General features: G+C 38.0%; 1 protein-coding gene across 1 annotated transcript; it reads left to right on the top strand.

The window, feature by feature from the left end:
* The first annotated feature begins 6,170 nt into the window (after nucleotides 1-6,170).
* On the top strand, nucleotides 6,171-14,658 carry prim1 (DNA primase subunit 1). Its single transcript, XM_080295594.1, has 13 exons — nucleotides 6,171-6,428; nucleotides 7,692-7,849; nucleotides 7,932-8,038; nucleotides 8,124-8,197; nucleotides 8,293-8,429; nucleotides 11,405-11,463; nucleotides 11,814-11,923; nucleotides 12,042-12,133; nucleotides 12,218-12,350; nucleotides 12,893-12,962; nucleotides 13,044-13,156; nucleotides 14,159-14,257; nucleotides 14,361-14,658. Exons 1-13 carry the CDS (start codon nucleotides 6,320-6,322, stop codon nucleotides 14,378-14,380), a joined length of 1,281 nt encoding a protein of 426 aa, XP_080151720.1. The 5' UTR covers nucleotides 6,171-6,319; the 3' UTR covers nucleotides 14,381-14,658.
* Nucleotides 14,659-15,119: the final 461 nt, after the last annotated feature.

The raw sequence follows: 15,119 nt of genomic DNA on the forward strand, positions 1-15,119 counted from the left end.
TTTCTACTCTAACTGTGCACTCAACGCACCTATCACAGCTTGCCTCATTCACCCATTAACACTAGCACTTTTTTCTATGCTCTTTCTATCTAACATTCACACACATTCATATGTCAATAGATGCATCGGAGAGCAACTTGGGTTTATTTAGCATGCACACTGGAACAGACCACCTGAGCTACAGCCACCCCAAAAAGCTTATTCACAGCTCCGTTTGCCTGTTTGATCCTGAAACATTGATGGCTTTCCCAACTGCCTCTTTAGATTCAATGATACTTATCAAGCTTATGTGCTCATGGCTTTTTAAAAAAAAAAACTATTTTAAAAATGTTTTCTAAAGGCTCAAAATACTCCAAACTGTGTTTTAGTCATTTTCATGCCTCTTGAAGTCAATATCAAGCATCCAACAGTGGATTTTGGAACTTTAAGTCAGGATAACAAATACAGTGTATAACTCATGACATGCAGTTAAACCTCAGAACTGAAAATATTTGCATTGGAGTTCTAAATTTTCTACTATTTCTTGTTAAAGGCTATTGGAGACTTTTCACAGAAGCATTATAAAATGTTAAAGAAGTCTGATGGGAGCAGAAAGAAACAAAAAGCCCCTCTGTGGCCAAATGACCTCTAAAGTTCACTAATTATTTCAGATATGATTTATTTAACCTGTTAAAACAAAGACTAAAAATTTCTATTTTAAAGCAGGTTTATGTGCAAAGTTACTTCTGGGCACGCAGGTGAATTTAGGTTATAGGGGCATCCAGCAGTTAATCCAGATGTTTTTGTGCCCAGCCAATCCAGTATTTCTAGAAATAAACAGATTAAAGGCAGTATTATACGGTGAGCTCTGCTAAGCAGATTTTTATTACCTTTTCCTGGTTATTGTCAAAAGTAAACAGCTCCGTGACTCATGGTTAACAGACAGAAATGAGAGTGGTATCTATTTGGTCACCAAATTCCCAAATTAACAGGGCAAATAAGCGTCAGCAGTGCTAAATTACGGTATCTCTTTAAGTAAACACAAAACCCTTCCAGTGACAGTAAATCCACAAGTTTAAGGGGATTTTCATTGTCTTTTGTTTTCTTCCTGGAAAACTTCATGCATCTCTGGCTATGACTCTAATTTTGTTCACAGCTAATAAAAACAGATACTCGTAGGGAAATATTTGCCAACTTTGCTGGAAAATGTGATTCATGTAAATCAACTGCTGTGCAAATTCCTCTTCTGTCAGGCGGTTTTTGTAGGTGCATCCAGGAGTCATCAAAAGCACCTCATCTGTTATACGAGTGGTGTCAGTGAGGGTTTTGTGTGCAGTGTAACAACAAAGTCAGCAATGAGCGCAAGAAAAGACCAGAGAAAATAAAGCATACCCATACACATACACAAGTTTTATTCTCCCCCTTAAACCTTGCCATACCTAAGGTCAAAGGTCATTTTGTCATGAAAAGGCTCAACTAAAATGGTTCAAAGTGTAGGATCACATACAAATAAAGCTACTCTGAATCTGGTGATGTATACGTAGCCTGAAAGACTCTGTTAATTGAATTCATGTGTCACAGTCATGTAAGGATGCAGTTATTTTCACACAAAACATATGAGTGACTGCATGTGTGCACGTGTTTGTGTAACATACAGTGTGCAGCATACAGGGCAAAGTGCTGCCTGCTAAATCAAACAAATGACAGTTGGTTTCATCAGTCTGGACAAAAACAGATAATTCGAGAGTGTCAGCTGTGTGGCAGAGAGGAAATGGAGCATGGTGCGGTGTGCACAACATAAATGCAGAGGGCTTTTTACGAGAATAATGTAATGTGAGAAACTTTGAATGGACCAGAAGCTGCAACCTGACAGAGAAACCACGTAAATGTCTCCTATTGTCTTGCTTCTGTTTATACACTCTGTTACCTCACTTCCTCAAGCTCTATTTCTCCCTACTAGCGTCCTAACTGTATCTTAGTGTGAAACACCCTGCATACTACAAACACTTTGGTGGACTGTTTGTTTTAAACGAGTTTGCAGGAATTTTTGAATGACTCAATCGCGAGGTCAGCCTCCTCAGATTAACATTTCCCCATTTGTGAAATCTGTGAAAAGCCAACAGTGACTGTTTGAAGTTTCTGTGAAACTCAACATTTTATGACTATGTTGTTACTATTCTCTCCAGAATTACATCATTTTATTTAGACTCAAGTAAAACCTCATTAAAGAGTAGCAAAATAGGGGTGGTACTTGCTGTTTATGTACATAAACAGAAGATAAAGATGTAACCAAGTGTATGTTTATGTACAGCAAATTGTATTTACAACCATCTATTACCTAAAGAATAAATGTATTACTACACACTGTTCGCCTACATTAAGGTTATAAAGAAAAATTGGTATCCAAGATTTTGTACATCGAATATAATGTAGTAAAAATAAACTTAACTTTCATTTTAAACTTGTTTTGGGGTGATTGTTTCTTTGTTGTAGCAATCTTGAGTTGAGCATGTGGGTTGTGCCCATGAAAAACTTGCCAAATCTTCTCTGTCATTGCAAGACATCTTATTTTGCTTTAACTCACTTAGCCTGGTTCTGCCAAGGGTTTTTCCTTCTCATTGTCACCAAGTGCTTGCTCACCGGGAGACGTCTGATTGTTGGAGTTTCTCTGTATTATTAGGGTCTTTACCTTACAATAAAAAGCGGCTTGAGGTAACTGCCTTTGGGGTTTAACACTAGATGTATTGAATTTAATTGAATTGAATTGAACTGAATTGACTTGACTTGAATTGAATTGAATTGAATTGAATTGAATTGAATTGAATTGAATTGAATTTTGGTGTCATTTATTGGATTAGTTGATTAATGTCTGAAGAAACAGGACATTGGCAATTTAACAATTGATTCATTGATTGATTCATTTAACAAACAGAAGCCAGCATCTTATTCTCTGACCAACACAATCACATTGGCTGACTTACAACAAATGCTGGTTGAAGACTGAGATGCCATCCCACAGCAGTGTGTAGCCAAGCTGTTGACCAGCATGTGGAAGGAGATGCGCCAGGCTATTGTAGGTGTGAATGGTTCTTTCCCATCCTACTGAGTCCTCTGTTTGCTAAATTAATCAATTATTACATTTCCAATATGAGTCTATGTCCAATCATCCAGGTAAGGAAATCCCCCCCCCAAAAAAGATTTTGGATGAAGTCTTTTCAGTGGGAGAAATGTTTCGTCACTCATCCAAGCGACTTCTTCTGTCTTTATAAATGTACATTTGCATAATGACTGACACTAGCACCACTGATTGGCAATGGGCCATGAGGTCAGTTTCGTGGTAATTAATTTGCCAGTTGTCATGACCATTGATCAATGACCATTCCAATATGTCTTGTCTTTTTATGATAAAATCATCAAATCACGTTTGGCTTAGCAGTCTATAAAAGGCATCAGGTTTCACCTGTTACCAGTCATTTTAGTCTGTCTCAAGCCTCCTGCCTTAATCGAGTCGGTAGAAGCCATTCTCATATTAACACACGGTATATGTAAACATACGTAAACATATGTATGCAGATACAAACAGACCACGATTAAAATCAAGACAAGCAAGCAGTGGAATCCAAAAATGAAAACAATTAGCTCTCATACCTCCTGTGGTAAGGTTACTGTGTCTTTGGACATGCATTTTTGCGTCACTGCAGACTGGTTTTAGGGTTTCTATTAGCCTGTTTCACCAGGTTTTCCTGATGAAAGGTGACAGTGACACACTTTGGCCATCTAAAGACACAGTGACTTTTAAATCATCGCAAAACTACGACTCCTCATGTACAGCAAACACAATGACCTTTGGTGCTGGCCAGTGGGCTCCGTGGACACCTGACAGCAGTCTGACCTACATTCAACAGCTGAAAGTTGTATCTTCACTCCGTGTTTTGCCTTATCTAACTTGCCCCACTGACATTTAGCATTGTGTCTGGTTGCTATGTGTTACAGTATGTGTCTTCGCGTATGATGAGCCACTGGAGAGCTTAAATAGAACAACTCACAGAAATGCTCGATATTGCAAACTCCTGAATGTAAATGTGCATTAATTTGCTACTCTAATATACGGTAGAATTGTGGATAAAAGCAACAGAAGGCATTAATCCCAAATCTGATTCAAATGATTTCTAGAAATTGATTCAAAAGGGGGGAAAATGCATCGCATCCAATATGCCTTGCAGTGAAAAAAAATTTGCATAATTCAAGTAAGATGAGGTTGAGAGCTCTTGCATTATGCAAATCAGGGTATGAGTGGTATATTAGCATAAAGTGCAGTCATAAAAGGAAATGTATTGGCATTACTTGTCTATCAGTTGCTCTTGGGTGTGGCACATTTCACTGAAGCTGGTTCATTACTATCAATCTAGAGTGTAGGTATTACACGTTTCTGTAGTTGGCTCGCTCAGCATTTACATGTGTGTGTGAAAGTGGAGAGGGAGATTAAATGTAGTGCATATGAAGATGTTTTCCCTTGAAATATTTCCTGTATATTAGAAGTTACAAGTTACTGTTATGTCTTCAGTGGGGAAGGATGATTTTGAAGGTTTGTTGTTTGGTCTGAAATAAAAACAGAGTGTCAGATGTACAGAGATTCAAGTCTGGGGATGAGATGGAATGAACAATATTACAGAGCCAGACATATTTAAAGTACAACACTGCAAATAGAGAGTGTTGTTTCACATTAGAAGTACAACAGCTGACAAGGGCTCTTGTGGCTGCACACCTCTCAACCTTCACTGTGAGCAGCACCACTTCAGTCAGGAGGTGTTTGATGCACCACAGTGAAAGCTGAAACACTAATAGTGCAGCAAGCCAGACTGATGGGCAGGACAGAAAGAGGCTCCATGCCTGACACTTTTTGTCTTGAAAGCGCATGTGGCCTTTTCAAATGTCAAGCAAAGGGTGGATTTGACTGAAGAGTAAAAATGGCATGAATCAATCAATTAACACGAAAAAGAGCTGAATTAAGCTGCTGTTTGTCCTTGTTTAGCTCATTTGGATCCCGTATTTGGCACCATTTCATCCATGCTTCACTGAAAACTGTGGAAGTGTCCTCTGTTCTTTCCTGAGTGTTTACTGCTCATACTAAAGATGCAAGAAACAGAATAACTGAGTGTTTTAGTACAACTGATCTGCCAGGATGATGAAAACTACTAAAAGAAAACAAATTTCCTGAAATGTGGATTAATGTGGGAAAGTTCAAATTATTGTCATGAGACTGTACTGCCCTCTAGGGATGTACAGCACAAAGTGCAGCTTAGGAAAAATTGAATTGATAGTATTAAATCAATTCAATCCCCCCCTCCCCCATTTTCGTTTGTTTGCTTTCAGTTTCTAATTAGTTGTTTGTTTTGTCCTATGCCCCATCATGTCGCATCTCAGACTCCAGTCTTTTTGTTTCCTTTGCTCAGGCCCCCAGGCCCAGAAGCATAAACCATCATGAAAGGGACATTTGTATCAATGCTGGGTCTCCCAACATCCACTGAAGGATGTAAGGGCCTGATGCTATGCCACACAGCAAACCTTGCAGCGTGTCTGCATGTTCTAACCTGGAAGAGCGTGTCACATGTGTGACTTGAATGGGCTGCAGGTACCATCTCATGCTACTGGTAGTATCAAGGACAAAAGCAAAAAGCAAAACTGGAGGAGGGATGAAGTGAGAGCAATGGTTGGATGGATTTACAATAATATAGTAATTTATGGAGCTACTTTACCAAAAACCACTTTATTGTATTATATTCTGTGCTCTTTGTTTTTTGTTTTCATGTTTACTCATTGAGCTACTTTATTTTTTAAATAATTAATTTATAATGTTTACCACAGCTTTTTTATTTTGTCATATTGTATTTTGTAGTTATTGCTGCCAAACGACTACATGTCCCATGAACCTCTCTTCATTGGCGTCACGTCCGCCTTTTGTAAGCTTCTAGGACTAATATTACAAGGTTAAGTAAAACCATAAGAAAGAAAGAAGGAAAGCCATTGTCAGTGTTATAGAAACGTTTCGATGCAGCAATAGTTTAAAAAATTCTGATTACCCTGGATGATTTTGTCCTCGTTGATTTTTTATGGCCTAAAAGGGAAACGGGTGACGGAAAATATATTTTTTGCCTTTCAACTTCCGGGTTGTGGTGATGTCACTGTCCCAACCTTGTGTCATTGGTTTTGTCCGTTGCTTGAGAGTTTTCCCGCGCTACCCTCGGTGTAAAACAACACAGTGAGCTGTCACAGTGTAGCTAGCGTCTTGACAATATTTTACCGTATCTTTACATCCAAAGCTAATTTTTGCTACCATATTATGCCATCATCAGACTATGATCCGGCTTCTCTGCCGGACCTTTTACCGCTGTACTACCGGCGGCTTTTCCCATTCTCCCAGTATTACCGCTGGCTGAGCTACGGAGGAGGTGAGTACACAGGCATGAAACCTAGCATAAATGCGGCTAAATAACTGTGGACGTTGATCTGTGTTGTGTTATGTAGGAAGCTACGTGTTTTGTTAGGCACTAAAATGGTAGAATTATTCTGGATTTGACTTTCTTCCAACTTAAGTAAGTCATCCTATTCAACCATTCTAGCTTGATATTAACGCCTCTACATTCATCAGTAAAAAGTAAAATGATTTTGTATTTATGTATCCCTATGAATCTATAGTAATGCTGTTATTTAACAGGGATGCTGAAATTCTGGTCAGATACTCGTGTTTAAAATAAGCCTCTAGCCAGTTATGAAACAAATGTTTGTTTTGTTCGAAGTGTTTTAAAATAATTCACGTTTTCAGCAAGTTATCATTTATCCAGCATAAACATTGCATTAGACACACGGCTGATCTGCAGAAAAATGTGAGCATTCATCACTTTTATTGATTTTTATGCCATTTAACACCAGAGTGGATCCTCTTCCTCCATAATACCCTGTCCCTGACATCCTCCTCTGTCACACCAGCCCTCTGCATGTCCTCCTTCAGTACATCTACGAAGCTGCACAGTGGTCTTCCTCTTTTCCTCCTGCTTGTCACCTCCATATTCAAAATCCTTTTCCCAGTACATTCACTGTCCCTTCTGTGCATACGTCCATCTCGGCTCTCTTTGTCTCCTGGTCACTCTCAATAAAAACCTGAGAATCTTCATCTCTGCCACCTCTGGATCAACCTCCTTACTTTTTGACAGTGTCCCTGTCTCCAATTCATACAACAGATCTCACTACCATTTAGCAGACCTTCCCTTTCACTCTTGCTGCTATCCTTCTGTCACTTCCATGCCGGCACTCTCTTCTTGACCTCTGTTGTGCACTAGCCATTATTGTAACTGCAGATGTATAAATATATCCACCTTTACTACCGCTCCTCCTTGCAGCTTCACTGTTACACCTGTCTCCCTCTCATTCACAGACATTTATTTTGTATTACATCTACTGACTTGGATGGATGCAGTACTGTACCCTAATTTCCTTCGGGATTAATAAAGTATTCTGATTCTGATTCTGTAACATTTGCTTATAAATGAAACCGTAAAAGTGCAGTTCACAATTTAGCCAGGATCCACTGCTCTGTGATGCTGACATGTAAAACTATTAAGAGTTAGACAAAGAGTTAAAAATGCCCAAATACAGGACTAATGTGTGTGTGTCTTGTTGTGTTATTTGTTTTTGTTTTTGTTGTACAATCTCAGTGCAGAAAAACTACTTTCAAAATCGCGAGTTCTCGTTTACCCTGAAAGATGACATCTATGTACGCTACCAGTCGTTCAGCATGCAGAATGAGCTGGAGAAAGAAATGCAGAAGATGAACCCCTACAAGATCGACGTGGGAGCAGTGTACAGCCACAGGGTAATTTTCCACACCTTACAGAGTTTGTGCATCACAGCAGACATATGTATGGAGTATGTTTGTCTCCCTTTGTTGCCCACAGCCAAGTCAACACAACACTGTGAAGTCGGGGACCTTCCAGGCTCTGGAGAAGGAGCTTGTGTTTGATATCGATATGACAGATTATGATGACGTCCGAAGCTGCTGCAGGTAGGTGAATTATGTATTTATTTCCTGTCGCAGAATATCCTGACCGTTTCATCGCCCACATAACACTTTAAAACTGTCATTTTAGTGCTGCTGACATCTGCTCCAAGTGCTGGACCTTAATGACCATCGCCATCCGTATCCTGGATAGAGCTCTTCAAGGTTTGGTCATCACAGATTCAGTGCCAGGTGACAGCTTGTGTGGATTTTTGTTGAAATTCTCATCAAGCATGTGCTGGTTTTTGTGTTACTTCCAGATGACTTTGGTTTCCAGCACCGTCTGTGGGTTTATTCTGGCAGAAGAGGAGTACATTGTTGGGTGTGTGATGAAGCTGCCCGGAAACTGTCTGTAGCAGCACGCTCTGCTGTGACAGAATACCTCAGCCTGGTCAAGGTACGAGTACTTCAACTTTTAATAGAAGTCCTTTGTAAGTACTTTCTACTTCCAAACCTAATCAATTCAAGTTTTTTGTTTCTTTTTTTAGAAACTGTAATTAACAGATGTTATTGGATATAACCACAGTGGACAGGTTGGGATTGCTAAAACATAATTTGAATGTAACGCAGTTAGAGAAAAGTCAGTCAATTGATGCATTGCTCATAAACCACCAAAAGCTACTTTTCCTGCCAGACCAAATAAGACTACTATAATAAGGTGAACTATGATTATTATAATTAAACAAAGTGTCGCACCTACATTACAATGTGCTTCATGTGGATTCATAGAACAGACCACACAACAGCTAGAACAGCATGTGATAGACAGACATGAAGTACAAATATTAAGACTCTTAAAACAAAATAAAAAGGGCATTATTAAAAAGAGACTAATACCAGGGTTCGTACGGGTACTTGAAATCCTCGAAAATGCTTGAATTTTAATATTGTCTTTTCAAGGTTTGAAAAGTGCTTGAATTTCAGATGTGGTGCTTAAAAGTGCTTGAAACTGTATTTCATTCACCACAAATAACTATCTGACTGAATAGTTTTCTTATCAGATAGAGAAAGAAAATGAGTCGCAAATTCTAAAAGCAAAATTTCTCCGACTGAGCTGCGTAGCACCTCTGCATGTCAGTCTGTTTCAATGTGTGACCCGCCCCTCGGGGGTGCGTGCGCTAACATGCCTGGAGATTGCCGTTTTAATGAGTGTTTGATGGAAATGACAATGGTAGACTTTGCGCTCTCGAGTCACATGATAGGTGAGTCCTAGTAAATCATTTTTGAGAATGTGTACATAACACGTGCAAATTTTTAAAACTATTATTATTTTGCTAGCTATCAAACTTGCTGGAGAAATGATTGAAATGCACTGAATGTGATGGGTGCACGGCGGATGATCTGATATTGTCGTGTTGGTGTTGTTCCCAGATCATCATGAAAATGTTGTTCCAGGTTCAACATTGCAAGTGACCGATCACATTGTTGTGACGTTATTCTTTTGCGCGCCAAGCCATTCGTGCATTTATGAAATTCCAATGTTGCAAGGACAATATCAGTTTTGCTTACCGTTTATTAAAGGGTTAGGGTCAGGGTCCGTTGATCGGCGGACAGAGGCGGTTTCTCGCAGCTTAAGTACAGTTTTTTGTTTTACGGCGGTTTTTCCCGAAGTCGCAAAAGTATGACGTCACAACATTCTGATTGGTCATTTGCAATGTTGAGCCTGGAACAACATTTAGTATGATGATCTGTGAACAACACCAACACGACGATATCCGATCGTGCTAGTACGGCAGCGCTATTATAGCAGTTAGTTATGACATGGTGATTTATAGAATATGCTGTGAATTTGGCTAACATTACTTAGCAGTAGCAGTAATGTAAGTTACTTCACTCAAGTAAAAGCTTTAAACATTAGTCCGATACTTAATTAGCCAACTTAAGGCTTAAAGAAATAATGGTAATAAGAGGGACTGATCTACATGGGCACAAAGAATAGCCTCTTTTTTGTGCTACCCAAGTTCCCTCGCTTTCATTCAAAATCTGATTATTGTTATAAATTATAAATGGCTTCAAGCTCAGTGGGGCTCATTATAATTGTACCTAATAATATCACAGATGATAGACTAAATAAATAGATTTTAGGTAGATGCTTGTGCATTCTTAAAGTCTTATATGTTGAATCGAACTATGTCATCTGTTCAAAGCCTCTCCCAGTCAGTGCTCCATGCCTGTCTTATTGTAAATGGTGTTATTAGCACAAACAATTTAAAGGTGATCATTTATGACTTTTACAGTAATACAGACAATGTAGTTAAACAACTTAAAGTTGGTTTTGTTGGGAATTAACTTTAACCTGTTAGGCCCTCAGGGGTTTTCTGAGCTTTCTGCTCGAAAATGAAATGACCAAAATAAATGGAGTATTTCTCTGCTGTTACAGAGTCTGTGTAAATAGTCTTGGTATCAAAAATAAAGGTAACACTTGTGAGATGTCATCAGACGTGTAAATATTACTGCAGATGTTACTATGTCAACGTCGCTGTGACTCAAACATAGAAAAATTTGATTTTTTTATATCCCTCGCCTAATTTTTAAAAGTATTTTATAGCATGTAACACCTTTGAAAATATGCTTTGGTTCACATTTAACTCTAGAAAATCATAAATCAAAATATGGATATTACCTGTCCAGATTCATGGTGACGTAACTGCTCTAAAATGTTTGGTGTTTGTAGAAATGGTTTATATGAGATTTTAGTTGAGATTCAGAGGTTTCTGTGGACACTACTCTTGTCGGCACTTATATTTCTGACCTCGTGTTATAACAGATTAAAGGTAATCTTCCTTTTGCCCCCATTTTTGGGGGCGTGGGTGATTAACTAGTTAAAAACAAACAAACATCTGTCTCCTATTTTTTTGTGCCACATACTAAAGAAGAGTCAATATCTGATGAGAAGACTTATTAATTTGGCCTTGCTGTGTATTATTGTGGTGTTTGGCGCAGTTTTCTTGTTTTATGGGATTGATGTTTTTTTTTCTTTTCAAGTGGAGAATATCTCTAACAAGTTGATTTGTTCACATTTGTAAATCTTAATTTTTAAGAGAAATGCGTTTTTTGAGTTTGTACCCTAAATGCTAAGTGAAACATGCATTCTTTTTATGGGTAATGTGCTGGAAAAGCTTGAAAGTGGACCTTGAAAGTGCTTAAAAAGTGCTTGAATTTGACCCTGAGAAATGTGGATGAACTCTGTAATATGGTACTTATTGAGTTAAAAGATGTGACTGTTTTCCTTACATCTGCACAGTCTTAAGACTCTGATTTGATTGTTAATCAGACTGTTGTCTTGTCTTGTTTCATGAGCAGCATATTAGTGAAATGTATCTTCCTCAAATGGCCTGCAATGTTTGATTTTAAAAATGTGATGTTTTGTAGGGTGGTGATGAAACCATAAAGAAAGTAGTGCTGACTGAACCAATTCACCCTTTTATCAGGTAACTGTTTGATACATTTTGGTGTTTGTCTTTTATAGTCTGTGTCTGTGTTCCAGTAAGATTGTACCCATTTATTTTTCAGTATTTCTCTTGCTTTGTCTCTCTTTCATCAACACAATCTCTGGGCATCATTTTTAATTAGGACCATTTTTGTAAGCAGTGACACACTGTGTTCTTGTTTGCCTTGTGAATTTGCTAATTACTTTCACTGAGACAGCTGTCCTGGATTTCTGTGCTTGGGTGCAGTTGTGAGCACAGTGATCACCATGCCTGCATACAGGGATCACTGGTTACACACACTTGGGTACAGTGCACTCTGTGCTTTTTAAAATTGTGATTCTTTTTCACAGCAAGTCTCTGGAAGTGGTAAAGGAATACTTTAGCCGATATGCACTACATGACCAGGACCTGATGGGAAGCAAGGAGTCTGTAGAAAAAGTGCTGGCACTCGTTCCTGAGGATATCCTTTTCTTAGTTTACCGCATATTTGCCGCATAAAGTAATTGATTGAACCTATAGACATTTGTTGGCAAAGAGTTCAAAGATCTTGTTGAAAGTGACTTGACTTTATATATTACATGCCAGAAGCTACCTACAGCAGGAGTTCGAAAAGGAGAAGAAGCCTGAGAAACGTTGGAAACTGATTAAGGAAGAGGCTTTAAGGAAACAGGTTGGTAACTTTGCTCACAGTTTTTACATTGTTTTACACATTAGAACAGAAGGGCTTATGGTCTTACAATCTGTCTCCTTGAAGAGCACTGCAAAGAAGGGCCAGTACTTTGAAAACGAAATCATGCTGCAGTATTGTTACCCACGGCTCGACGCCAACGTCAGCAAAGGTGTGAACCATCTGCTGAAGAGTCCTTTCAGTGTACACCCCAAAACAGGTGAGCATACTTTAAAGAGGCTTGTACTGGAAATGTCTGGGCCTTTGCTAAGAGTACATGCTAGTAATATTGTATCACACTTTTTGGGCAAAGGTGCTCCTTGGAGTCAAGAGTCATACTGTACATGTACATGATTGTAAACAAGAAGACAAAAATACAGTTACTTGCTTGTTTCCTATATTTTTGCATATTTGTCAGACTTAAATGTTTCAGATAATCAGATACATTTTGATATTAGACAAAGATAACCCAAGTAAATATAAAATTCTGTTTTTAAATGAATGAAAATAATAACATAAATAATAAAAGCTTACACTGGATTTATATAAAATATTGGCTTCTTCATTCTGTTAAATGATATTCTGTCATTCATATCAAGGTTTTTATTCCTGAAATGTCAGCTGTGTAATATTAAAGGCTTTTTATTGATATACCTCCAAACTCAGAGGACCTTGGATCTTTTTTCTTTGTCACCAGGTTGATTTAATCTGACTTAAGTATGAGTGTATAAAACTGTGTCCTCTCTCTCTCTCTCTGTCCAGGCCGCATTTCTGTTCCCATAGATGTCAGTGAATTAGACAAATTTGATCCCTTTTCTGTGCCCACGATCAGGTAACAATTTAATGTTTGGTGCTCTGTTGTCTGCAGCATGTGAGTGATCCTCATGAAGACTTTTGTTTTATCTTGTTGTAGTCTGATCTGTGAGGAGTTGGATCGGCCCAGGCCAGGCGAAGAGAAAGAGAAATTGGAGGATGCGAAGGAGAAGGCAGACGAGAAAGATGCAATAGAGAAGCGCAAGAGCAGAGGTGCTGGGGGAAAGAAAAATGCAAAGATCTACCTGAAACTTTTACCTAAAATACACCTGGACAGCACATAAAACTGAAATCTTCAGGCCTTTAAATGGGCTGACATAAGGTGTTTTGGGGGCTAGGGTCTTCTTAATGGCATGATGGTTTTTTCTGAGTGTAAAGATCATGTGATGTAAAATAATCATCGGCACTCTAAAAAATGCTCGTTACACATAATTGGCTAAGACGTACAGGCCTAGTCACTAGTAAGCGATCCAAAAACTTTCAATTCCCCTGCAAAGTGGCACATGGTTGCTGAAGGTTGCTGGCTGTTGCTAGGCGAGATTGTTTGCAAAGGGTGTGCTTCATCCAAAATCTTATGATTGTTGTGGTTGCTATAAGATCACCTATTGTTGCATAATTGCTTGCTGTTGCAGAATTATGAAATGCATCAAAAACAGCCAAAAGATGTTGAAGGACCAGATCAAGGGAAGAGCTAGTGGCATATGAAATGTTGTCATCTGGATAAAAATGTACATTTTGGGTAGCAAAGTTAATACTATTTATGTACATTTTGCCTTTAAATTAAAAGTTGTGCCTAACTGCTGTAACACAACATATCTCAAATGGTGGAACTTTTACTCTGAAGGTGATCATTCTCCATGTCTGGTTTACATCGCATTTTTCACAATTTCACTGCAAATAGTTGAGTGTAAGTGCAGACAAGTCGGTGTCTCCCATGTTAACTATACATGACTGCATAATCTTCTAGCAACCAAAGCAATTAAAAAGCAAACTTGTGACTAATTTCACTAGAAACTGCATTCAGTCACAACTTTTCAAAATCTATGTACACCTGAATGAATGACTGGTGCATTGGAGTATAAAGTTCCCCCCCAAAATTGGAACTTTATATAGTAACTTTATTGTTACTATATTCATATAGTGTAAATATTTAAACATATCTTTGATTTATCTGAGTGTTTCAGCTAATGCTACTTTTACTACATTTCGTCTCAGATTACAAAAGAACCAGCCTGGCGAAGTACATAAAATACTTTGACCAGTTTCTGGATGGAATGGCTCGTTCATGGAAAGGAGAGCGTCTCAGAAACAGTGGTAGGTTTCTTTCTTTTTCTTTTCTGTTTAATCTATTAAAAAAAAAAAAAAATTTACAGCAACTTTTAATCATTTTGCTTTTCTTCCTTTTTTTCTCCTTCAGATCTTCAGAAAGAATTCTGAACTGGATCATCAGAAGGTGACACCTCAGAACAACGTCCTGTTGGCTAATGTTGCTAATTATGCTTTGTGGTGTTTTTGGTGCCATTTTTCTACTACACATTAATTTCGCCAGAATCTGTTTTATTATGCTTTGTAATAAAAGACTCGCTGATAAAACATTTAATAAAATGCTTAATAAATCCCTGATTTTTTACCATAAAATTTCACAGTAAAGTTTTATTTGTCTAATTGTTGGCTGTATTTGTGATGAATAAATTCAGTATTTCTACTCTTGCAAACACTTTGTCTTCCTTTATTTAATTTTTTTTTTTTTTTAAAGGGTTTCTCACATGATTCACTTAATCCATTGAAGCTTAAAGATGAGGAGTCCTGTTGATGTGTAAGCAGGGACTCTGCCTCAAATCTGTAATATTCAGGTTATAGGCTTTAATGATAACATCTGTAACTATCTAGTCCATGTAATGAGAGTTTCAGAAGTTCCTGTGAGTCCATTCAATCTGAATGTTTACTGTTCCTTCCTAGCGAGTTACATGCATGAATTATACTGCAATGCGAGATTTAGGTATGTTGTGATTTCTGTTTCATGTTCTAACATTATTTTACTACAACACATTTCTTTTCAAATTAATTTTCATCCTTCAAAAACTGAAACTCCATGGAAAATATGATTTTCCAGGTTTTTCTCTGTTTTGACATGTTATGTTTTTTCAAAATATGTATATTTTCAAATATATCTTTG

This window comes from Astatotilapia calliptera, chromosome 20, assembly GCF_964374335.1.
Source record: "Astatotilapia calliptera chromosome 20, fAstCal68.1, whole genome shotgun sequence".
Lineage (NCBI taxonomy): Eukaryota > Metazoa > Chordata > Actinopteri > Cichliformes > Cichlidae > Astatotilapia > Astatotilapia calliptera.